Source organism: Hemitrygon akajei, chromosome 8 (genome assembly GCF_048418815.1).
Source record: "Hemitrygon akajei chromosome 8, sHemAka1.3, whole genome shotgun sequence".
In the NCBI taxonomy this organism is placed as follows: Eukaryota; Metazoa; Chordata; class Chondrichthyes; order Myliobatiformes; family Dasyatidae; genus Hemitrygon; species Hemitrygon akajei.
The window spans coordinates 52921251-52946939 of NC_133131.1; the positions used below are offsets into that span (position 1 = coordinate 52921251).

Genomic DNA, 25689 nt, shown 5'->3' on the forward strand with positions numbered 1-25689 from the left:
TACCCTAGCCAATGGGGTGTCAGGTCGTGTGCATGCGTATTGCGTACAAAGGGCGGGCGAGTGCGTTTGATCGTTGTGCGCATGCGTTGGCTAGTCTTCGCGGGAGCCGGTGACTGTTCCACCCCGGGCTGAGGGAAGCGGGATGTCCCGGTACAGAAATTTGTACAAACCTGGCGCTGCCCCGTGGAAAGAGACCTACAGGAGGGTGAGTGAGCGAGCCTCAGCGGGACCAGGGTCCGAATGCTGTGTCCCAGTGCGGTACAGTACCGGCGGAGGGGTTCCTTGGGCCGCCATCATTTGGCACCGTCGGCGTGCTTCCCTTGTAGAGTTTAACGGTGGTTGTAGACCGACGTCGGGTGAGTTGGAGTGTGAGGCAAAGAGACAGAAAGTATCCCCTCCCCCGAAAAAACTCAGAACATAAAAAGTCTCATTCTTTTCAGAATCTTAAATACGCAGTTATATAAATATTACGATGGCAATGCTATCACAACAAACATATGTCAGCCTGCGGTTGGTTGACTACATCTCAACATTTAACACAATCATTACTACCGTCCTGACGGAAAGCTGCAGAACCTCCCTCTGCAACTGGATCCTCGGCTTCCTCACCGGAAGACCAGAGTCTGTATGAATCAGAAATAGCATCTCCACCTATCTGACCATCACTGGCGCACCTCAGGGGGGTATGCTTAGCCCACTGCTTTACACCCATGACCGTTTGGCTAGGCACAGCTCGTGCCTTCTATAAGTTTGCTGTTTGATACAACAATTATTTGCAGAATTTCGGATGGTGATGAGAAGGTGTACGGGAGTGAGATGGATCAGCTAGTTGAGAGGTGTCGCAGCAGCATCCTTGCACTCAGTGTCAGAAAGACCAGAGAATTGGATTGTGGACTTCAGGAAGGGTAAGACACCAGTCCTCAGAAGGATTAGAAGTGGAGAGAACGAGCAGTTTCAAGTCCCTGGGTGTCAACGTTTCTGAGGATCTATCCTGGACCCAACAGATCATTGAAGTTACAAAGTAGGTGCAACAGCAGCTATATTTTATTAGGAACCATAGAACATTACAGCACAGAAACAGGCCTTTTGGCCCTTCTTGGCTGTGCCAAACCATTTTTCTGCCTAGTCCCACTGACCTGCACCTGGGCCATATCCCTCCAAACCCCTCTCATCCATGTACCTGTCCAAGTTTTTCTTAAATGTCAAAAGTGAGCCCGCATTTCACCACTTCATCTGGCAGCTCGTTCCACACTCCCAACACTCTCTGCGTGAAGAAGTCCCCACTAATGTTCCCTTTAAACTTTCCCCCCTTCACCCTTAAACCATGACCTCTGGTTTTTTTCTCCCCTGGCCTCAGTGGAAAAAGCCCGCTTGCATTCACTCTATCTATACCCATCATAATTTTATATATCTCTATCAAATCACCCCTCATTCTTCTACGCTCTAGGGAATAAAGTCCTAACCTATTCAACCTTTCTCTGTAACTCAGTCTCTCAAGTCCCGGCAACATCCTTGTAAACCTTCTCTGCACTCTTTCAACTTTATTAATATCCTTTCTGTAATTAGGTGACCAAATTAATTAGGATTGTAATTAGGAGTTTGAGGAGATTTGTTGTGTTACCGAAGACACTTGCAAATTTCTGGAGATGTAGCATAGAAGCATTCCATCACTGTCTGGTATGGGGAGGGGGCCCTTGGGGTCGAAAAAAGCTGCAGGAAGTTGTAAACTCAGTCAGCTCTGTCACTGGCATAACTTATTTCACTGCCATCACGTTTACCAATGGACATTGAAGCCCATGAACACTACCTGATTCTCTTAGTTTAACTTTTTAATATATACTGTAATACAGTTTTATTATTATGTATTGTTGCTGTATAACAATTTTTCACGACATAAGCCAATGATATTAAAGCTGTTTCTGATTCTGAACTTTCCATGTTAGATTGTGTGTGTCCTAAAGATCTGAATTTGGCAATTAGACGCTTCCTTTGAGCCTCATAGGAACTGCATTCAAACCATAGATGCTGCATCATTTCTTGACAAGTATACTGCCTACAAATTTCCATATCATATATATTAATTCTGAGCAAGGAATTATTTAACCCAGCATGTCCAATATATAAACATCTAAGTGTAATTTTTACTCCTTTTGTACCCATCTCCAGTTGAGTTCCTACCAGCCTCTGAATTTTATATAAATGCCATCCTTTCTTTTCCTTGTCCTGATCTTTGTTGCCACAGTGATAGAATGGAAATTTTAATTATGGCTTTCACCTCCCCTTTATGCAAAGGCACCGCTACTTTGATAGTACAGTGCAAGAGTCTTGAGCAGATTAACAGAAAATCTGTAAAGCAAAGATGCTTTAAAAATGATGCAATGTAAAGTTTCTAAATATCAGAAAGTTACTTTAAGAGCATTAAGAGGAAACTGCCTTTTGATCGCTGGTGGGATCACTTGCTGCTGGAGGAGGAAAGGCTTGCAACAGTACCCAGAGAATTTTACCCAGGTTTTCTGCATTTTGGAAATGAGCTTGGATGATAGATTTTTTTTCAGTCTTATAGTTTTTTATATTCTGTGTTTTCCACCCAGTCTGTCTTGTTTTTGTTGTGTGTGGGGAGGGGGATTTGGGGGTTGATGATCCTGTTCCATTTTAGTTTTTTTGTACGGAGAGTGGGATTTGGGGTTAGATGATGCTGTTGCAGTTCTTTCTTGGTTTTGTGGCTGTCTGAAGAAGGAGCATTTCAGAGATGTATACTTTGATAATAAATGAACCTTTGGTTAAATAGTAAAAAAACTAAATCAAATCAGTACCTGTACTTCGTGTGACCACTCTTTACCTTTTCAAACTGCATCAGTTCTGTAAGGTACACTGTCATGCAGCTTTATAAGAAAACTGGCTGGTAGGTGGTTCCAAGCATCTTGGAGAACTTGACACAGTTCCTCTCCATCCTTTGGCTGCCTTGCTTGCTTCTCCAGATAATCCCAGGCAGCTTTGATGATGTTGCGATCAGGCCTCTGTGGAGGCCATTACATCTGCTACAGAACTCCTTGTTCTTCTTGTTGAAGAATTGAATTGACTTTATTACTTACATCCTTCATAGACATGAGTAAAAATCTTTACCGTACGTCTCCATATAAATGTGCAATTTGTAGTAATTTATAATAGAGTATGTACAACAGGACAGTCAGTATAACATAGAAATACAATTGTATCAGCATGAATTAATCAGTCTGATGGCCTGGTGGAAGAAGCTGTCCTGGAGCCTGTTGGTCCTGGCTTTTATGCTGTTTCCCAGATGGTAGCAGTTTGTGGTTGGGGTGACTCAGGTCCCCAGTGATCCTTTGGGCCCTTTTCACAAACCGGTCTTTGTAAATTTCCTGAATAGTGGGGAGTTCACATCTACAGAGGCAATGGGCTGACGGCACCACTCTCTGCAGAGTCCTGCGATTGAGGGAGGTACAGTTCCCATACCAGGCAGTGATGTAGCTAGCCAGGATGCTCTCAATTGTTCCCCTGTAGAAAGTTCTTAGGATTTGGGGATCTTACTTCAATCATCTGAGGTAAAAGAGCTGCTGTTGTGCTTTTTTCAACACACAGCTGGTATCTACAGACCACATGAAATCCTCGGTGTTGTATATGCTGAAGAATTTAAAGCTGTTCACTCTCTCAACCCCAGATCCATTGATGTCAATAGGGGTTAGGCTGTCTCCATTCCTCCTGTAGTCCACAACCATCTCCTTTGTTTTTGCGACATTGAGGGAGAGGTTGTTTTCTTGACACCACTGTGTCAGGGTGATGACTTCTTCTCTGTGTAGGTCACCTAATTATTATTTGATATAAGACCAATCAGTGTTCTTTATTAACTTTGCTGTGTGTTTGGGGTCATTGTCCTGCTACAGAATGAAGTTGGAACCAATCAGATACCTCCCTGATACTGCTTGATTGATGAGAACCTGCTTGTATGTCTCAGCACTGAGGATTCAATTAATTCTGATTGGATCACCAACTCCATTTGCAGAAATGCAGCCAAAAACCTGCAGGATATCTCCACCATGTTTCACTGCTGGCTTCAGACACTCATTCATGTAGCATTCTCCAGCGCTTCTATGGACAAACTCCCTCCTGTTTGAGCCAAACATTTCAAATTTTGACTCATCAGTCCAGGACACTTGCTGCCATTGTTCAGCACCCCAGACGTTGCGTCTTTGTGTTCAGGTGAGTCTCGTGGCTTTGTTTCCACTTTGGAGGAATGGCTTTTTGGCAGCAACTCTGACATGAAGACTACTTTTGGCAAGACTTCTCTACACTATAAAGCTGAGAATTTAGTCCTTAAATTTTGGTCCTAAAATTAGGGGGTTTGTTTATACAGAGGGTGCCAACTTTGGAAAAACGAATACACAGAAGACAGGTTGTATTTATTGGCTGTTTTTGAGTCAAATACAAATGCTTATGAAATCTACACAAAAGAAAAGATCTACAAAACACATTGTTTCTCAGTTTACTTGTACACACTGTTGTCATCAAACGTTCAGAGCTTGAAACTCTCTCACACTTCATTATCTGACTCTTTGAAAATTGCGTCCCATTCTTCGGCAGTCACCATATCATCGTAAGGATTGTCAATGTCTGCTTCGACATCGTCAGTTGCAGCTTTACTGGCTACTAAACACCACACGGGAATTTTTCTTTCTTTGGGAATGTCTTCCTCTTTAAAAATCACCATCGGTGGTAGTTTGGTCCCATCAGCCGTACACGTTAACACAACAGTAAAATGTTGCTTCTCGTATCCAGTTGTTTTGACAAGGACCGTTTTCTCCCCCTTCTGATTGACAGTGCAGATGCCAGCAAAATCAAAGAACATTGGTGTCTCATCCACGTTACCAATCAGTGAGAGCAGTTAAGAATGTGCCTTCCGATGCTTGGTTACAAATGATTGGAAGGCCATAATTTTGTTCTCAAGGTCGCTCAGCAACTTCTGAGCAATCTTTGTTTTTTGTCTCAACACAAGATCACGTCTATTCATAAATTGGGTGCACCAACTTCGTGTAGCTTTGAAATTTTCGCTGACCTCACGGTGTTTTTCGACCCATTTCACCGCTTGAACTCAAATCATTTGTCTGGTGACAATGTATCCAGATGATTGCTGGTGATTCACCCACTCTAAAAGTTTTTTTTCCAGTTCTGGCCGCTGGCATGTTTTCCCGTGGTTTGCACACTTCGTCTTTGGCATTTCCCTCAGTGTGTCCTCTGCCTTTCTCCACTCTCTCAGTTTCTCGTTTACACTAAACTTCTTAGCAGCTGCAGAATTATTCGTTCCTTTAGTAAAATCAACAACCTTCAGCTTGAAGCCAGCATCATATCGCATTCGTTTTAATCTTTTGTACGTGGTGGTCACAAACTCAATACTGAGTACACGTACAGATCCTGCCACCCTGTGTCAGGTTATAACGAGATTACGATGGGCACTAAATGGTTTCACAGGTGTTACATTTCAGAGGATTCTTTACCATTGGGAACCTAATCCAAAACTTCCCTCCCTGATTTATTTATTAAGAATGCACTTATAACGCTCTACAATGTGTGGGCCTGTTTTCTTAGCAGGTACCAGTTCACAAAATTTCCAGGTTCCGGATCCGGCAAAACTGAGTACCGGCATGTGAGATCTCGTGATCTTTACTGGTTAAATCAAAAATCTACAAAAGGGGTCAGCTTATACAAAGGTAAAATGAAAAAGTCACTTTTTTAACCTTGGTCGGCTTATACACTGGAATTTACTGTATTTATGTTCCAGTGGTTTCTGTGAGTTCAGAGCAGATAGAAGAGCTGGACTACTTTTGATTTTCAAAGGGACATCAGTTTGATGTACAGTTGCAAGAAAAATTATGTGACCCTCTGGGCTAATGCCTCCTATATAAGCTATTTGGAGTCAGGTGTTCCAATCAATAAGATAAGATTGGAGATCTGGGTTGTAGAGGTGTCCTGCCCTATAATAAAGACACACAAAGTCGGGTTACTTCTCAAGAAGGATCTGTGTATGTGCACCATGCCTCTATCCAAACAATATTCAAAGGACCTTAAAAGAAGAATTATAGAGATGCATGAAGCTGGAAAAGGCTACAAAAGCATTTCTAAAGACCTGAAAGTTCATCACAGTAAGAGAAATTGTCTGCAAATGGAGGAAATTCAGTACTATTGCTACTCTCCCTAGGAGTGGGGGTCCTGCAAAGATCACACTGAGAGCACAATATGCGATGCTGGAGGAGATGAAAAAGAAACAAAAGACCTCCAGAAATCTCTAGAACTTCCTAAAGTCTCTGATTATGTATCCACTATAAGAAAAACACTGAAGAAGAATGGTGTTCATGGAAGGGTACCATGGAGGAAATCACTGCTCTCCAAAATAAAACATTGCTGCACATCTCAGGTTTGCAAAAGACCCTCTGGATGTTCTACAAGATTCCGGGACAATGTTCTATGGACAGATGAGACAACACTTGAACTTATTGGCAGAAATTCAAACTGCTATGTTTGAAGGGAAAGGGCCAACACACCAACACCAAAACTCATCCCAACTGTGAAACATGTGGGAGGGTGCATCATGGTTTGGGATTGCGTTGCTGCCTCAGGACCTGGACTGCTTGCAATTGTTGGGGAACAATTAATTCAGAATTGTATCGACATTTTACAGGAAAATGTCAGGGTAGCTGTCTGTCACCTGAAGCTTAATAGAAGTTGGATGATGCAGCAAGACAATGGTCTGAAACATAAGAGTAAATCAACACCGAATAGTTTAAAAGCCTGGACAATATCCAGGCTTGGGCTAATAAGTGGCAAATAACATTCGAGCCACGCAAGTGCCAGACAATGACCATCTCCAACGAGAGGCTCTAACCATCGTCCCTTGACATTCAATAGCATCACCATCACTGAATCCCCTACTATCAACATCCTGTGGGTTGCCAACGTCAGGAAACTGAACTGGTCTTGCTATATAAACACTGGCTACCAGAGCAGGTCAAAGTGTAGGAATCCTGCAGCATGTAACTCACCTCCTGACTCCCCAAAGCCTGTCCACCATCTACAAGGCTCAGGTCAGTAGTGTAATGGAATACTCACCACTCACCTGGATGAGTGCAGCTCCATCAACACTCAAAACTTGACACCATCCAGTACAAGGCAGCCCACTTGATTGGTACCCCTTCCACAAGCATCCAGTCCCTCCACCATCGACAAACGGCTGCAGCAGTGTGTCCTATTTACAAGATGCACAGCAACAACACACCAAAGTTCCTAAGGCAGCACCTTCCTGACCCACGACCACTACCATCTAGAAAGACATGAACAACAGATACCTGGGAACGCCACCACTTGGAACTCCCTCTCCAAGTCACTCACCATCCTGACCTGGAAACGCAACACTGTTCCTTCATTGTCATTGGGTCAAAATCATGGAATTCCCTCCCTAACAGAATTGTGGGTGTACCTACAGCTCAGGGATTGCAGCAGTTCAAAAAGACAGCTCATCACCACCTACTTGAGGGAAACTAGGGATGGGCAATAAGTGCTGGCTTAGATGGCGATGCCCAAATCCTGTAAATGGAATAAATTAAAACAAAAGAAAATTCATATTTTGGAATGGCCAAGTCGGAGTCCATAGCTTAATCCAATTGGGATGCTGTGGCTGACCTGAAGAGGGATGTTCATGCAAGGTATCCCAGAAATATTGATGAACTGAAATCGTTTTGTATGAAGGAATGGTCTAAAATTCCTCCTCACCATTATGCAAGTCTGATCAGCAGCTACAGGAAACATTTGGTGGAGGTTACTGCTGCTAAAGGAGGTTCCACCAATTATTAAATACAAGGGTTCACATACTTTTTCCAGCTTGGACTGTAAATGATTAAACAATGTGTTCAATGAAGACACAAAAGTACAATTGTTCGTGCGTTATTAGTTTAGGCAGATTGTGCTTGTCTATTATTGTGACTTAGATGAAGATCAAACCAAATTTTATGAGTGATTAATGCAGAAAACCAGTTAATTTGAAAGGGTTCACAAACTTTTTCTTGCAACTAAATATCCCATCAACTGCACTCAGTTTCTGCGGTTGACTGCCGTGCTTCTGGTCCTCAACTGTGCCCGTTTCTTTGTACTTCTTCAGAAGAGCTTGGTCAGCACATCTTGAAAGTCTTTTCTGCTGCAAAATTTCTGTTTGGAGAGACCTTGCTGATGCAGGATGACCACCGTGTGTCTTGTTGCTGTGCTTGCTCTTGCCATGGTGCAAGGATTGATGATTCTCGCACCATATAGGAGGGAGATTGAAAATCTGGCTGAGTGATGCCACAACACCAACCTCTTACTCAATGTCAGCATGACCAAGGAGTTGAGTATTGAATTCCGAAGCATGCAATCAGTGGTCCATGAGCCAGAACTTATCGGAGGATCAGAGGTGGAGTAGGTTAGCAACTTTAAATTCCACAGTGCTATTATTTTGGTGGACCTGTTCTGGAAGTGCAGTTACGAGGAAAGCACAGCAGCACCTTTAGTTCCTTAGGAGTCAGTGAACATTTGGCATGACATCTAAAATTTTGACGGACTATTACAGGTGTGTAGTGGAGAGTATATTAACTGGCTCCTTCATAGCCTGGTATGGAAACACCAATGCCCTTGAATGGAGAATCCTACAAAAAGGCCTAGTCTATCATGGGTAAAAGCCCTCCCCTACATTGAGCACAATTACACGAAATGCTGTAGCAGGAAAGCAGCATTTATCATGGGGACCTCTAGCATCCAGGACATGATCTCTTCTTGCTGCTGCCATCAGGAAAAAGGTACACCAGCCTCAGGACTCACCACCAGGTTCAGGAACTGTTACCACCCCACAACCATCAGGATGTTGAACCAAAGAGGTAACTTCACTCAGCTTCACTTGCCCCATCATTGGACTGTTCCCATATCTGATCTACACACTTTCAATGACTCTTCATCTGAATTTCTCTATTTATTTATTTCTTTTCTTTTGTATTTGCTCAGTTTGTTGTCTTTTACACGCTAGTTGAATGTCCAAGTTGGTGTGGTCTTTCATAGATTCTGTTATGGTTATTATTCTATGGATTGAATGTGCCCACAAGAAAATAAATCTCGGATGTATATGGTGACATACATATGGTTACTTTGAACATGGTGCTGAATATCTGCAATGAGCTGTCGGAGACAATGGAGTTGGATACAAATAAACTTAGTGAGTAAAATTACTATCAAAGTGGATGTGAGTTAAGAGTGACATGAGGAACTACTTTTATGTAGTGTGTTGGAATTTGGAATGTTCTGCATTCAGATTCAACTGAAGCAGTTTGTTATAACTTAGAAGAGGTGTGGTGAACTAGATATACCTGTCTGACTGCTCCTGTGGCTCCTCCCACAGACCCCTGTATAAAGGCGACTGTGGGCTGCTGCTCTCCCTCATTTTCCCCAGGATGTAGTGTTGTTTATTCTTCCAGTCAATAAAAGCCGATATCTCGCTTCCTAAGTCTCAGCGTGAGTTATTGATGGTGCATCAATTTTATTGACTGGAAGTTAAAACATGGAAACCACACATCCCGCCCAGCACCATGCCGATAGCTGTGCTACTGACACTACTTGCAGCCTCTCCACCCTCAAGATCCCTCCCCCATCGCTGTTCACCAACCTGACCCCCGACTGTAAACCGGTGGCGACTAAAAGCAGGAGGTACAGCGCAGGGGACAGGGCCTTTATTCATTCAGAGGTGCAGCGGCTGCTCGGGGAGGGGATCATTGAGCCGAGCACAAGCCCATGGCGGTCCCAGGTGGTTGTTGTTTGGACTGGGCAGAAAAATAGGATGGTTGTGGACTATAGCCAGACCATCAATAGATTCACGCAGCTTGACGCGTACCCCCTACCCCGCATCGCGGATATGGTCAACCAGATAGCTCAGTACAAGGTGTACTCGACAATAGATCTGAAATCCGCTTATCACCAGCTCCCCGTCCGCCCAGAGGACCGCCCCTACACCGCCTTCGAGGCGGGTGGCAGGCTCTATCACTTCCTGCGCGTCCCATTTGGTGTCACAAATGGGGTCTCAGTCTTCCAGAGGGAGATGGACCGGATGGTGGACCAGTACAAACTGAAGGCCACATTTCCCTATCTAGATAACATCACCATCTGTGGTCGCGACTGATCGGATCACGACGCCAACCTCCAACGATTTTTCCAAGTGGCCGAAGCTTTGAACCTCACTTATAACAAGGACAAGTGTGTGTTCAGAACCACACGACTCACTATCCTTGGGTATGTCGTGGAGAACGGGGTCATTGGCCCTGACCCCTAACCGTATGTTAGAACTCCCTCTTCCCACCACTCTCAAGGCCCTCTGGCGGTGCCTGGGTTTTTTTTCCTATTACGCCCAATGGGTCCCCCATTACGCAGACAAGGCCCGCCCCCTGGTCAGGTCTACCACTTTTCCCCTCTCTGCCGAGGCCCGCGCGGCCTTCAGCTGCATTAAACGGGACATTGCCAAAGCAACGATGCATGCAGTGGACGAGACCATTCCCTTCCAAGTAGAGAGTGACGCCTCTGACGTCGCGCTGGCTGCTACCCTCAATCAGGAAGGCAGACCAGTGGCGTTTTTTTCTCATACCCTTCAAGGCTCTGAACTTCGGCACTCCGCGGTGGAGAAAGAAGCCCAGGCCATAGTGGAAGCTATTAGGCACTGGAGGCACTATCTCGCCGGCAAAAGGTTCACCTTGCTGACCGACCAGCGCTCGGTTGCGTTCATGTTCAGCAACCAACAGCGGGGCAAAATCAAAAATGATAAAATTTTGCGATGGAGAATAGAACTCTCCACCTACAATTATGATATCCTGTATCGGCCTGGCAGGCTCAATGAACCCTCTGATGCCCTATCCCGGGGAACGTGTGCTAGTGCACAGCTCGACCAGCTGTATGCCCTTCATGCCCATCTTTGCCATCCGGGGGTCACCCGATTTTACCATTTCATTAAAGCCCGGAACCTGCCGTACTCCCTGGAGGACATCAGGACGATGACCAGGGACTGCCAGATCTGCGCTGAGTGCAAACCGCACTTCTACCGTCCTGACACTGCGCAGCTTGTCAAGGCTACCCACCCTTTTGAGCGACTGAGTGTTGACTTTAAGGGCCCCCTTCCCTCCACCGACCGCAATGTCTATTTTCTCAGTATTATTGACGAGTACTCGCGATTCCCCTTTGCCGTTCCCTGCCCCGACACTACTACCACGTCGGTCATAAAAGCCCTGCGCCAGCTCTTCACTCTGTTCGGATATCCCTGCTATGTCCACAGTGATAGAGGGTCCTCCTTTATGAGTGACGAGTTGCGCCGGTTCCTGCTAGCTAGGGGCATTGCTACTAGTCGAACCACGAGTTATAATCCCCGGGGGAATGGCCAGGTGGAGAGGGAGAATGCCACAGTGTGGAAGGCCACACTTTTAGCCCTTAAGTCAAAAGGATTGCCGGTCTCTCGATAGCAGGAGGTCCTCCCTGAGGCACTCCACTCTATCCGCTCCCTGTTGTGTACGTCCACTAATGCCACCCCTCACGAACGCCTATTCTCTTTTCCCAGGAAGTCTGTCACTGGGACCACCCTACCAGTTTGGCTGACGTCCCCGGGGCCAGTGCTGCTACGTAAACATGCGAGGAGTAATAAGTACTCCCCGCTGGTCGAGAGGGTTCACCTCCTGCATGCTAATCCCCAGTATGCCTACGTGGTCTTGCCTGATGGGCGGGAGGACACGGTCTCTGTCCGCGACCTGGCGCCCGCCGGAGCAGCAGACCACTACCCCGAACATTCCACGGTAACTATGAACCCTGTACCCGAGGTGACACCGCACACACCGTGCCACACCCAGACTCCTCACGACGCTCATGTACCGGGCATCTCGTACGCGTATATTCCGGGGACCTCGCACACACGCGAGGGATCCCTGACACCTCCAGTTGGGACAGAACCAACCCACTCTCCGCCTCCGGTGCAAAAACCACCTCCGGCACCTGTGCAATTGCAGCCGGAGCTACGTAGATCGCAGCGAACGATTCGACCACCTGATAGACTTAACCTGTAAATATACTTGGGGACTTTTTTAAAACAAAGGGGGGGTGAATGTGGTGAACTAGATATACCTGTCTGACTGCTGTGGCTCCTCCCACAGACCCTGCTGACTGCTCCTGTGGCTCCTCCCACAGACCCCTGTATAAAGGCGACTGTGGGCTGCTGCTCTCCCTCATTTTCCCCAGGATGTAGTGTTGTTTATTCTTCCAGTCAATAAAAGCCGATATCTCGCTTCCTAAGTCTCAGCGTGAGTTATTGATGGTGCATCAAGAGGGAAGTGGATAAACACTGAGGGAAAATTTGCAAAGGTATGAAGAAAGGGCGGGAATAGTGAGTTGCTGTGGCAGAGTGCTGGTGATGGAAATTTGCCACCTCTGCATAACTACCATGATTACCTGCCAGGTGATGGAGTGAGCTGGAAAATGACATTAATGTAAATAATTCTGACCCATCCATGTGTATCACTCAGCCCAAGCCAAGCTCCAGAAGTGACCAGATTCAAAACAAATATTTTAATAGTCCTTTTCTTGGCTTCAGCAGTAAATTTCTAGTTGAGTGTGTGTGTGTGTGTGTGTATTTTAGATTTTTGTTCATTTGCTGTATGGAGCATTTATGATGAGTGTTAATCTTATTCTCCTTTGATAGAGGTGTGTTGCAAGACTGAAGAGCAGCCGAGCAAAGCTGTTGGAAAGGTACAGGCACATGGGAAATAATTCAGGTTGTAACCTACAGGAGTCCTTCCTTGTACGGGAAGTGATGGAAGAAGAATGGATAGCCCTGAAGGCACTGGACACACATCTACCGTCACTGTGGAAGAAGGGGCGTTTGTCAGAGGTTTGATAATTTACAAACTACTGGATTGATTAAATCCTATTTTGTTGGTTTTGAGATTATTGTACAAGTATGATAAATTATACTCATAAATTATAGGGCCTCTGAGTCCTTACCACTATGAAATAAGAGCAACAAATAAATGTACAAATATACTTGCAGTGTGTTTCAAGTCTTAATCTTTCAGTAATCAACAATTAATGCATATGTCCTGTAACACATATTTTGATTTGTAAGGAATGAAGAAGTCTAGATGTGTATTAATTGAATTTGTATTGATTTAATGTTTCATTGAAATATCTTGAGTACCAGTCTGATATTTCAGTACAGTCTTATTCAGCTTGATACATTACTGTTTTGATATGTTTACAGGACCAAATACTACTCTGCAAGTCCTTAGCCACATAGCAGGGTCCAGAGGGAGCACAGTTCTCCTTTCAATGTAGCTGTACTGAGCATGAAGTTGTGCAGCAATATTTGTTGTAAGTGAGACTAGTTACAGATACATTGAAAGGTCTGTGTAGACCTTGACAGAGGATCTGTCCCAGTTAGTTCTGAGCAGCAATAATAGTGAATGTCTGATGGGAACAATAGTGTTGGTTTATAATAGTTCAGAATTCTCTTACTGTGTAAGAAATATTTCTTAAACTTTCCCATTGTTTGCCTGAGTTTTTTTATGCTTGCCAGATCTTTATCCTATTTATCCTTTTAATGTCAATTCTCTGTTCTTGTTTCTCTTGCTGCTATCACTTTTTGTCTTAAGTGCCTTAATTGATTCTGCAGCCATCAGCTTGGGCAGGTCAGGCAGCATCTGTAGAAAGAGAAACACAGTTATATTTCAAGTTGAAGACTCTTTGTCAGAATTGGGAATGAGAGAATACAAATTAGTTTGAAGTTGTGGAGAAGATGGTGGAAAGATGGATTGAAAAGGGAATGGAGTCGGCAGCACCTGTGTAGCAAAGAGGGATTGTTAATGTTTCGGGTCAAGACCCTTTCACCTGGATTGAAAGCTGGAGGGGAGATGACTGCAATAAAAACTGTCTTCGTATTGCCTGAGCTACTGGGTTCCTCCAACATCTTGTGTATTGGACACAGGGATGTCTGATTGGGTGAGGCTAGATTGTCAACATCTGTAGTTTCTTAATTTTCATATAATTGGGCAATGTACACAGAATCTGACCCTGTTCTGATGACAGGTTTCCAAGCTCTGCTTCTCTTTCCACAGAGTGGGTGGCACTGTGGTGTGGAGCTGCTGCTTGAGCTCTGGTGACCAGGGATTAATTTTGACCTTGGGTCGTGACTGGGCGCCTCATTCTCCGTCTCCCCCAAGTGCTGTTGATTTTCCCATGTCCCAGAGAGGTGTATGTCAGGTTAATTGGCTACTATAAATGACCTTACTGTGTGGGTAAGTGACAGAAGCTGGGAGACTTGTGCTGATGCGGGACAAATAAAATGGGATTATTATAGAATTAATGTAAATGAGCACTTAATGGTCGAGGAGGACGTTGGGCTTAATTATTTGCTGAATGACTGTGATTCTGCTGCTGCGTGACCTGCTGACTGTCTCTAGCACTCTCCACACCGCCCGCACCCCGAGTCCCAGCATCTGCAGTTTTCACTGGTTATTTTGAACAACATTTATTTCACACAGGGCTGTTTGAGTGGATTAACTCAGTTGAAATGGAGTTGTAGAAAGATGCAGCCCAGAAATGGGCCCTTTGGCCCACTAAATCAGTGCTGGCCACCATCCATTTATTTTCACTAATCATACTTGAATATCAATTTTCTATAAATTCATGCTAGGTGAAGTGGGGGGGGGGGTGCAACCAGAAGTTCGAGAAATCGTTGTTCATGCCATCAGGTTGGAGACTACCCAGAGGGATTATAAGGTGTTGCTCCTCCAACCTGATAGCATGAACGTTGATTACTCAAACTTCCAGTAACACTCCCCCCTCAACATTCCCTACTCCCATTTTCCTCTCACCTTATCTCTTTACCAGCCTTCCATCTCCCTCCCTCTGGTGCCCCTCCCCCTTCCATGGCCTTCTGCCTTCTGTCAGATTCCCCCTTCTCCAGCCCTGTATCTCTTTAACCAATCAACTTCCCAACTTGTTACTTCTCCACACCACCCCCCCCACCCCAGTTTCACCTATCACCCCGTGGTACTTCCTCCCCTCCCCTCACTTTCTTACTCATCTTTTTTCCAGTCCTGATGAAGGATCTCGGCCTGAAACGTTGACTATACTCTTTTCCATAGATGTTGCTGAGTTCCTCTAGCATTTTGTGTGTGTTGCTTGAATTTCCAGCAGCTGCAGATTTTCTATTTTTTGATTATCACTTTCGTTGCCTGCTCGGACAGAGCATTTTCTTAGTACCTGCATCAAGGAATATATTGGCTTTGTTTTAACTTTATGGTTCTACTTTGTTCGTTTTTGTATATTCATTTTTTTGAATGTTTTCTTTTTTCTTGTTTGAAACCTAGGTGCTGAATACACTGGAAAATATAAGTGAATTGGCGGAGCTTGAAGAAATTGAACAGGAACTCCTCAGCGAAGGTTGATGCTTTTATAAACCATACCACTTAAATTAACATTGCTACCCTACCTCCTTTCTCTTTGGACCTGCGTTTTTGAAACACCTTATAACCTGGAGATGGTTGTCCTGTCCAGAAAGGCTGTTGTATCATATGTTACTATCTGAACTGTCAGCTCATCTATTTCATTGGAAATGCTAAATGCATTCAAGTCAAGACTGAGAAGGCTTTGATTTTTTTTTACACCTTTTACTGACTCTGGATTTGTTCTGTGATACATACATTTTACATTTTCTATCACACTTGGCTTGTCAATTCCCCTCACTGTCCTGTGCACCATTCTCTCATTTCCCCTTGATTTATTGACCAAGCTGTTCTTGGAACTCTCCTTCCTATTTGGGTTAAAGCCCCATTTATGCAATTTATCAATATACTGGTCCTGGCATGGTTCAGGTGAAACCCATCCCACCACAACAGCTCTCTCTTTCCCTGGTACAAATAAAACCATTCTCACCTGTGGCAAATTTATTTACATTAGAAATAATTGTGCTTTCATCCCTTGAAAAACAATCATAATTTGTATTAAAATGAAATATGGGAATTAACACAAAACTGGAATAACAAAAAGAACAATATCAGCGGAGGAATTGGAAGAAGTTTGTGGTATGTTGGTGGGATAATGGTGGTGCAAAACAAAATATGATAGAATTAACGAGATAAACAGAAGAAAATAGAATTGTCTCTTTACTGTTTAAATTTTGAATAAACCATAAGGAGCTTCTAAAAGGTTGTAGTTTAGGGAAGATTTACACAAATTAGCAATTGTGATTCTAGTAGTGATTTTTTTTTCTCACCCTTTAGAACAAGCCATCATAGAGGAGTATGAGGCCAGTTTGTGTTTCGATAATGCATGCTTGAATGCTATTATTGAAGGACTTAATGATACTGACAAACTCGTGTGCCCTCTTTGTAACAAGTGAGTATTCCGGAAATAGATTATGAACTGTATTTGTGGATGATTTCCTGGATGTTTTATATGACATCAGCGCCGGACTCCGGAGCGAAGGTTCCTGAATTCGAATCCAGTGGGGCCACTCCCGGACACACTTTCCATCCGTGCCGGGTTGAGTGTCGAGCTCACAACTCGGCCTTGTATGAAACAAAAACACTGCGCTGTGAGAAGGACATGGGAGACCACTCACACAATCTTTCCTCCAAGACAGCCACTTGAAAAAAAAGTGGTCGCCGAGGCTCTGGCAGAGTATGGCACACACAAAAAAAAAATTGTTTCAAATAGATTGAAATATAAAAAGGTAAAAGCTCCTGTTAGAAAGGTGCATTCAGTTTTAGCTTTGCATTTTCGGAGAACAGACAAGCCATGGAGAGGGCAGAACAGATTATACTGGGGCTAAAATTTGTTTGTCTAGACTAGATTCGCATTCCATTACATGTAGAAGCTAGAAGTAGCCTAATTGAAGAGTTTGAGAATAAAAACAAATCTGAATTTAAAGTTAGTGCTAGACTGTTTTAAGGGGTCTCAGAAAGCATTATTTCACAGTTAGGATGGTGGAAATCTGGCAGCATTCATGGAGGGGAATAAACTGTCAACGTTTCTTGCTGAGACCCTTCATTAGGACTGGAAAAGAAGAAGACAGGAGCCACAGTAAGTAAGAAATGCCTGAAACATTGACAGTTTATAGATATTGCCTGATTTGTTGAGTTCCTCTAGCATTTTGTATGTATTGTTCCAGATTGGACTACTCTTAGTGGATATAGTTGTTTAATTTGTGCCCACCTCTTTTTGGCTTCCTTGCTTCTGTGTTAATGGAATTATTATAACTGAAGTTAGTAAGCAGTTGCTTAAATGATGTCCTAGTATTGTTTTTTTTGGCTTTTGCAATGTGCTAAAGTTCACACAACAACTTGTACTGTGAACTAACTGGAAAACTGAGAAACAATACGTCATTTAGCATGTTCCTCCAGTCAGTTCTAGAGGAGAGGCTCTTCAGTGATTCGTTAGGACAATCCTTCCTGAACAGAAATCCAGTTTAAGTTTAGAACTGCACTCTGTTATATATTTAGGGGGAAATGGATGAAGGTAAAGATAGTAGATCATATTTTGACAGAATTGCAAATCTGATATGATAACCATACTTTTTTAATGTTCATGTTATATGCTGAAATAAATTAATCTAACCAAAGCTATGTTTTTTTTTGTAGAAATTACCTGAGTGTTAGTAGTGATGTTATAACTTGCTCATGTGGAATGTGCATTAATACACAGGTAAGCTTCTTGCACAAACCAATCTAACTTCAGTTTCTTTCCTTCATGGGAATAGAAAATTCCGTCCATTAGTGGTCAAAATACATCAGCTATTTGACCTCTAAACAACCATTTTGTATATCTAGAAGTTCGTACCTTTGTTTCTTGCGTGAACTCTACTTCCAGTACTTACTGAAGAGTTTACGTGATCATTATTGCTGCCCCACGATGATTCCATCTGTTTGCTTACAGGGGATGACGGTGCAGCAATTTCGAGCCCTTCTTGAACACAATGTCACAGAACATAGCAGCGTATGTGAATGTTGTCCAGTCTTCTCTGTGGTGTATGGTACAGAAACAGAAGCTATGCTTCTAATGAGCTGTCAGGTGAGTGTGGTGATTTGTTTTGTTTTAGTATTTTAGCATTTGACACAGGATAGGGCTTTACCTAGTACTGTTACATCATTAAAGTGTCTGCTGGCGCATAGGCATAAATTTAGCAGCTAGACCATGTGTCTGTCCTTGCTGTGTTTTAGTATTTTAGTATTTGACACAGGATAGGGCCTTACCTAGTACTGTTGCATCATTAAAGTGTCTGCTGGCGCATAGGCATAAATTTAGCAGCTAGACCATGTATCTGTCCTTGCTCTGCATATTTTTATACTCTTGCAAGTATCCCTTCTGTTTCTTGTCAATGTTATCCAAACCAAAGTTGAGCTTTGTGTGACTCCTGATCACCTCTTCCAACCTATGCACTGCCTCTGTAGTCAGTCTGCTTCATCATGCTCAGCCCTGTCTACCTGGTAATCTACCGAATCATTTCCTTTGTTTGAGTTCTGAGTAACTTTTATCATTTCCTGCTGCAATTTCTGTCCCTTATTCATGGCATCTCTGTTGTCAGTTTGGAGCAGCTTTGATTGAGTTTTTTTTTGCTGCAGTTGTCATAGAAACAGAAATGGGAGTGGACCATTTGCTTGTTGAGCCTGCTCTGACATTGAGCAAGTTCTTGGCTGATTCAAACTTGGCCTCAACTCTGCTTTCCTGCTTTCCCCATCCCTTCATGGTAATTAAATGACTGTCATTCTCCACCAAGAATGTATTCAATGATTCTATCCCTACAGCTCTATGCAGAAGTTCAAAGTACCTTTATTATTGAAGTATGTATACTACATACAACCCTGAGATGCATCACCCTACTGGTAGCCACAAAACAAAAAGCCAGTAGAACCCATCAAACACCAAGTATTCAGGAAAAAATCAAATCATGCAAACAATAAAAATAAACAAATAACATTCAGAACTGAAGATCATGAAAGTTAGACAACAGCCACAAAGTCAGTAACAGCCAATCTAGGAGAGACGAGTAAACTTCATGAAGAAGCAAGCTGAACATCACCACCGGCCCCAACACCCTGACCTTTTCAATCTAGCCCAGGGCTTAATCCCGCCTGGGGCCCTGCCACTTTTATACACTCTCATGCCTGAAATGTGATTCGGCCATAATCGACCTTTCCCGTTTAGCCCAGTGCTTAAATCGGCTTGTTTCTTGCTGTTGGGCCCAGGCCCTGCGCCTCAGTTCTGCTGCTTCGAATCATTTCCAAATCTGTCCTGAGACATCAGTTCACACTGCAAAGATGTCTGGTCATACAGGTGGTTCAAAAGCTTGACTTCAAAAGGGAAGTTACAGGATATTGATTGTTGTGATAATTTTTGAGAAAAATTGTACTTAATACAGTAACTAATTGTTGTTGCTGTGCTTCACCAGCCCCATTTAAAACCTGGTTTATACCAACATCCATGTTGATCTCCATCAGAACTGTGGTGCCTCTTAACCTGAAAGTAATTCTAGACACTTCCATGAGAGGAGTGTAATCTATATTGCCAACCAGACACTCCCATGAGAGGAGTGTAATCTATATTGCCACGAAGTCATTCCCATGACAGGAGTGTAATCTATATTGCCAACCAGACACTCCCATGACAGGAGTGTAATCTATGTTGCCACGAAGTCATTCCCATGACAGGAGTGTAATCTATATTGCCAACCGGACACTCACATGACAGGAGTGTAATCTATGTTGCCACGAAGTCATTCCCATGACAGTAGTGTAATCTATATTGCCAACCGGACACTCACATGACAGGAGTGTAATCTATGTTGCCACGAAGTCATTCCCATGACAGTAGTGTAATCTATATTGCCAACCAGACACTCCCATGACAGGAGTGTAATCTATGTTGCCACGAAGTCATTCCCATGACAGGAGTGTAATCTATATTGCCAACCGGACACTCACATGACAGGAGTGTAATCTATGTTGCCACGAAGTCATTCCCATGACAGGAGTGTAATCTATATTGCCAACCGGACACTCACATGACAGGAGTGTAATCTATGTTGCCACGAAGTCATTCCCATGACAGTAGTGTAATCTATATTGCCAACCAGACACTCCCATGAGAGGAGTGTAATCTATATTGCCACGAAGTCATTCCCATGACAGGAGTGTAATCTATATTGCCAACCGGACACTCACATGAGAGGAGTGTAATCTATATTGCCACGCAGACACTCCCATGACAGGGGTGTAATCTGTATTGCCACCCAGACACTCCCATGACAGGTGTGTAATCTATATTGCCAACGCCTTCCCCATGAACTTTTATGAATCTGTAAGATTACCTCAATTTAGTGTAGGCCCAATCTTTCTTCATATAGCAATCAATTCATCACAGGAATCAATCTATTGAACGCCAAAACTGTATACAAGATGCCAGGCATGGTTTTGCCAGCTTCCCCTAAACTGGCACCAAACTTCATTACTACTTTAATACTGCACCCCTCATGCAGTGAAGGCCTGCATTCTATTGGTCTCTCAACTTGTGCAACTTTGTAGTTTGTATTTTCAGACCCATACAAGCCTTTGTGCTACAACATAAGACATAGGAGCAGAATTATGCCATTTGGCCCATCTACATCCTCTGCCATTCAATCACGACAGATTTGTTTTTCCTCAACCCCATTCTACTGCATTCTCCTTGTAACCTTTGATACCTTTACTGATGAAGTACTATCAGCCTCTCCTTGAAATATATCCAACGACTTGGCCTCTGCAGCTGTCCGTGGCTATGAATTCCACAGATTTAAAGAAATTCCTTGCTGGCTCAGTTCTAATGCAAAGTAGCGTTGTGTCATCACACTTTAAGTACTTTGTTTTTTAAAAAATTCTTCTTTCCCAAGTGGGAATCTCACATTTTCCTATATAGAAACAGCTTGTTCATTTCTGTCCTGAACTTGTTAACTTGTATATTCTTGAAGTGTTAGTTCCAGTACGTTTGGACCCTTCATCAAGCCACCAAGATGTAAAAATCCACAGACTCATGATCCCTCTGGTACTCTACTTGTTATTGATCGGCAATCCAAGAGTGACCCTTTCTGTTAGTCAGTGGTCACCAACGTTTTTGCACCGCGGACTGGTTTAATATTGACAATATTCTTGTGGACTGGCCGACGGGGGGGGGGGGGCCGTGGGTGCTAAACACGACCGGAATACAGCAATACTCAAAGGAGGTTCCTTATGTCCAGTCTATTCTGCAATTTAGTTTAAGTGGCTATCAGCACTTGCTTCTGTCCCGCATGCTCATGTTTTTTTCCACTCAGAAAAACTCAGTGGGTTTGTCTTTAAGTGCAGGGTGCATGAACTCAAGGTACTGAAGCAGTTTTGAGGGCTTCATTGCCTCATTAGACAGCCTCCCGCCCGCCTGCCGCCAGACGCCTTGGCCAGGTGCGGCTGGTCGTGGGTGGGGTGAGGGGACAAGGTGAGGGCTGGAGGTCCCCATGCCGGGGCTGCGGCTGTTGCAGTCCGGAGAGAGCGACCGACTGAGTGAGGGGTGCGACAGAGCGCGTACCCGCCCCCCTTGTAGGATCTATCGGCCGACAGAAGTTTGGCTCGAGGGATAACTCTCAGTAGATGGCAGTGAGGTAGCTGCCCTGCTACTTACGAAACCCTGAACCCGAATTAAGTCGTCTGCAAATACTTTATCACCGGGTTCCTCACAAACATTCAGTGTGCTAAACAGGTTTAGGGGCAGTGCCCATCTGTCCGCGCTCCAGGCCAGTAGCGACGGCACTTCTCGGCGGCCAGTTACCTGAGGCCAACTAGTGATCCCTGGCGAGAGGGTGTCACTGCGTTTAGGCGACTGATGACCTTGTGTGCATTCAAGTTCAACAGTGGGCGTGACAGCCAATGAGGAAAGGTGCAGCTGACTCGTATTGTTTCCTCGAGGCCTGGTAGCACATGCTTTGGTGGTTGGGGACCAGTGCTGTTAATTATTCAGTTCCCTTTCAATTCCCTTTCCATTCCATTACACCCAACTTTGCATGGCCTTTTCTTGTGCAGTACCTTTCATGCTTTCTAGAAATCCAAGAAATCTAGAAATTCTGATTTTACATTGTCTGAGAACTCCAGAAGAAGTGACAAACACAATGTCTCTTTTTGCAAAGCAATGTCTGTTATCTCAAAGCTTTCTACATATCTTGCTATTACTTCTAAATTAACAGATTCCTGATGTCAGCCTCACTCTCTCCATCCTTTCTTAATTTATATTTGCTGTTTTCCAATCCTGGAATCCAGAGTGTAACCAACATGTCCAGTACAAAAAGGTACATTGTGGAAATGGATATCTTGGCTTAGTGAAACTCTGTGGACCACCATGCAACCATTGCTGTCCCTTTAAGCCTCTAAACTGCAGGCTGTTATGTCCACACACCACATTAACTGTGCATTTCCCTGTAACCCACTGTCGTACATGATTCCCCTTCCACTTAAGTACAACACCAAAAATAATTTAACCCAGGCAGTTAATCCACCCACCACCCTACCGTTGGGACATGGAAGGAGCCAGACCGTGGAAGTATGACAGTACCGAAGGTCAGAATGAAGCTCAGGTTGCTGGAGCTGTTTCGCAGATGCATGTCCCCATCTGTTACGGTCCTTGTAGTTAAAGCACTGGTCATGCTGTATCTGTAGAGGTAGTTCCAGAACTTGATCGAAAGTACGTTTGTATGTTTCCAAGCATGGTGGTCTGAGATTTGGAAGAGAATTTCCTCCTCGTGTGATATGCATGAATGTATATTCATTTTTACATGAATTTGTGAAGGGAAGAAAATTATCCCACTAGTTGTATGACTGCAAATTATTAAAAAGGATGCCCCCTTCAAACTAATCTACTCAGTGGACTTGTGCTCCTCCACAGCAATGTAACCTGACATCAGTTTTCTATGGTAATACAAGTTAACTTTTAACTACAAAATAGTTAATGTCTTCTAATTCACTTTAGTATACCACCTTGTGCTAGTTTGTGTTACATATTTGTTTTTTCTTTCAGGCTTGTGATTACCTGTCTGTCATCCTATAGTCCCATAAGTCTTCTGAGATCCTGTCAGAAAAATAACGATGAACAAATCTCTTCAATGAGAAATCTATACTTTGCCACACTACACTGTATGTTCTGCTTTCTACCTTTAATAAAGATATTTTTATTGTGTACATATGTATATTTACCCCAAGTGGAAAGTTACTTTTTAAAATTCATCCCCTCCCCCCCCCCCCCCCCATGTGGTTCAATAAAACAAGAATATAATACCAAGTTGGACCTCAAGGATGCAATCATAAGTTTTGTCTGTATTTGGGGATGGGACAAAATAACAGTTCATTGCTTCAGCCACATTTTTGGTGCCTATTTATGTTGCCTTTGTTGAAAGGATTTGATTGACATACTTAAATGAACAGAATGAAAAGGAAACACGAGGAAATCTGCAGATGCTGGAAATTCAAACAACAACACACACAAAATGCTGGTGGAACACAGCAGGCCAGGCAGCATCTATAGGGAGAAGTACTGTTGACGTTTCAGGCCGAGACCCTCCGTCAGGACTAACTGAAAGAAAAGATACTAAGAGATTTGAAAGTAGTGGGGGGAGGGGGAAATGTGAAATGATAGAAGACCAGAGGGGGTGGGATGAAGCTAAGAGCTGGAAAGGTGATTCACGAAAGTGATACAGAGCTGGAGAAGGGAAAGGATCATGGGACGGGAGGCCTCGGGAGAAAGAAAGGGTGGTGGAGGGAGCACCAGAGGGAGATGGAGAACAGGCATAGGTTAAGAAGGGGAGGAGGGGCATTAACAGAAGTTGGAGAAGTCAATGTTCATGCCATCAGGTTGGAGGCTACCCAGCTGGTATGTAAGGTGTTGTTCCTCCAACCTGAGTGTGGCTTCATCTTGATAGTAGAGGAGGCCATGGATAGACATATCAGAATGGGACTGGGACGTGGAATTAAAATGTGTGGCCACTGGGAGATCCTGATTTCTCTGGCGGACCGAGCGTAGGTGTTCAGCGAAACGGTCTCCCAGTCTGTGTCGGGTCTCACCAATATATAAAAGGCCACACCGGGAGCACCGGATGCAGTATACCACACCAGCCGACTCACAGGTGAAGGGTCTCGGCCCGAAACGTCGACAGTGCTTCTCCTTATAGATGCTGCCTGGCCTGCTGTGTTCCACCAGCATTTTGTGCATGTAGAATGAAAAGGAAAATACTCTTTGGTTTCCTCAAGGACCATCGTGATTTGTGAACCCTTTGTAATAATGAATGCAGAGGTGTTAGCTGAATGTATGATCAATACTCCTGTCTAACACAAAAATGCTGAGGCTAAGATTGTTTTTCAGTGATTTTTAAGAAAATCAAAGCAATATTCACAATTTATTTCTTGAACAAATCTGGCAGGCTATATGATCTGATCTTAAACAATATTAGACAAATTGGTCATTGATTTAAAATATCCTATAAATCCTATATTAACAAGTTACGCGATTAAAGTGATGGGTAAGTTATTGGAGAAGATCCTTAGAGGCAGGATTTATGAGCATTTGGAGAGACATAATCTGATTAGGGATAGTCAACATGGCTTTGTCAAGGGTAGGTTGTGCCTCACGAGCCTGATTGAATTCTTTGAGGATGTAACAAAGCCCATTGATGAAGGAAGAGCATTTCATGAGGTTCCCTAGATGAGGCTCATTCAGAAAGTAATGAGGCATGGGATTCAAGGCGACTTTGTGGATCCAGAATTGGCTTGCCCACAGAAGGCAAAAAGTGGTTGTGAATGGTTCAATTTCTGCATGGAGGATGGTGACCAGTGGTGGTCTGCAGGGATATGTTCTGGGACCCCTCCTCTGATTTTTATAAATGACCTAGATGAAGTAGAAGGGTGGGTTAGTAAGTTTGGTGATGACACAGAAGTTGGGGGTGTTGTGGATAGTCTGTGGAGTTGTCCGAGGTTACAGCGGGATATCGATAGGATGTAGAACTGGGCTGAGGAGGCAGATGAGGTTCAAGTATGAAGTGGTTCATTTCAGTAAGTCAAACTTGAAGACAATATATTAATGGTATGACTCTTAGCAGTGAGGAGGATCAGTGAGATCTTGGGGTCTGTGTCAATAGGACACTCAAAGCTGCTGCACAGGTTTGATAGTGTTGTTAAGAAGGTGTATGGTGTGCTGGCATTCATCAACCATGGGATTGATTTCAAGAGCCGTGAGGTAATGTTAAAGCCATATAAGACCTTAGACCCCACTTGGGAATACTGTGTTCAGTTCTAGTCTCACTACAGGATGTGGATACTATAGAGAGGGTGCAGAGGAGATTTACAAGGCTGTTGCCTGGATTCTCATAATGCCTTATGAGAATAGGTTGAGTGAATTTGGCCTTTTCTCCTTGGAATGAGAGGTGACCTGATAGAGGTGTACAAGATGATGAGTGACATTGATCGTGTGGATAGTCAGAGGCTTTTTTCCTCTAGGGCTGAAATGGCTAACACAAGAGGGCATAGTTTTAAGGTGCTTGGAAGTTTGAGGTATGTTTTTCACAGTGGTGGGTGTGTGGAATGCACTGCCAGTGAT

General features: G+C 43.8%; 1 protein-coding gene across 1 annotated transcript; it reads left to right on the top strand.

Moving 5' to 3' along the window:
* The first annotated feature begins 63 nt into the window (after positions 1-63).
* rpain (RPA interacting protein) lies at positions 64-23282 on the top strand. Its single transcript, XM_073053864.1, has 7 exons — positions 64-205; positions 12752-12940; positions 15420-15492; positions 16332-16446; positions 17691-17754; positions 17986-18120; positions 23122-23282. The coding sequence occupies exons 1-7, from the start codon at positions 143-145 to the stop codon at positions 23149-23151; spliced, it is 669 nt and encodes a 222-aa protein (XP_072909965.1). The 5' UTR covers positions 64-142; the 3' UTR covers positions 23152-23282.
* The last annotated feature ends 2407 nt before the right edge of the window (positions 23283-25689 follow it).

Excerpts from the sequence above, each read along its gene's own strand:
- rpain (XM_073053864.1), top strand. The coding sequence starts at position 143 with ATGTCCCGGTACAGAAATTTGTACAAACCTGGCGCTGCCCCGTGGAAA. Across the intron at positions 12,941-15,419 it reads AGAAGGGGCGTTTGTCAGAG|GTGCTGAATACACTGGAAAA; the intron begins GTTTGATAATTT and ends TTTGAAACCTAG. Across the intron at positions 15,493-16,331 it reads ACAGGAACTCCTCAGCGAAG|AACAAGCCATCATAGAGGAG; the intron begins GTTGATGCTTTT and ends CTCACCCTTTAG.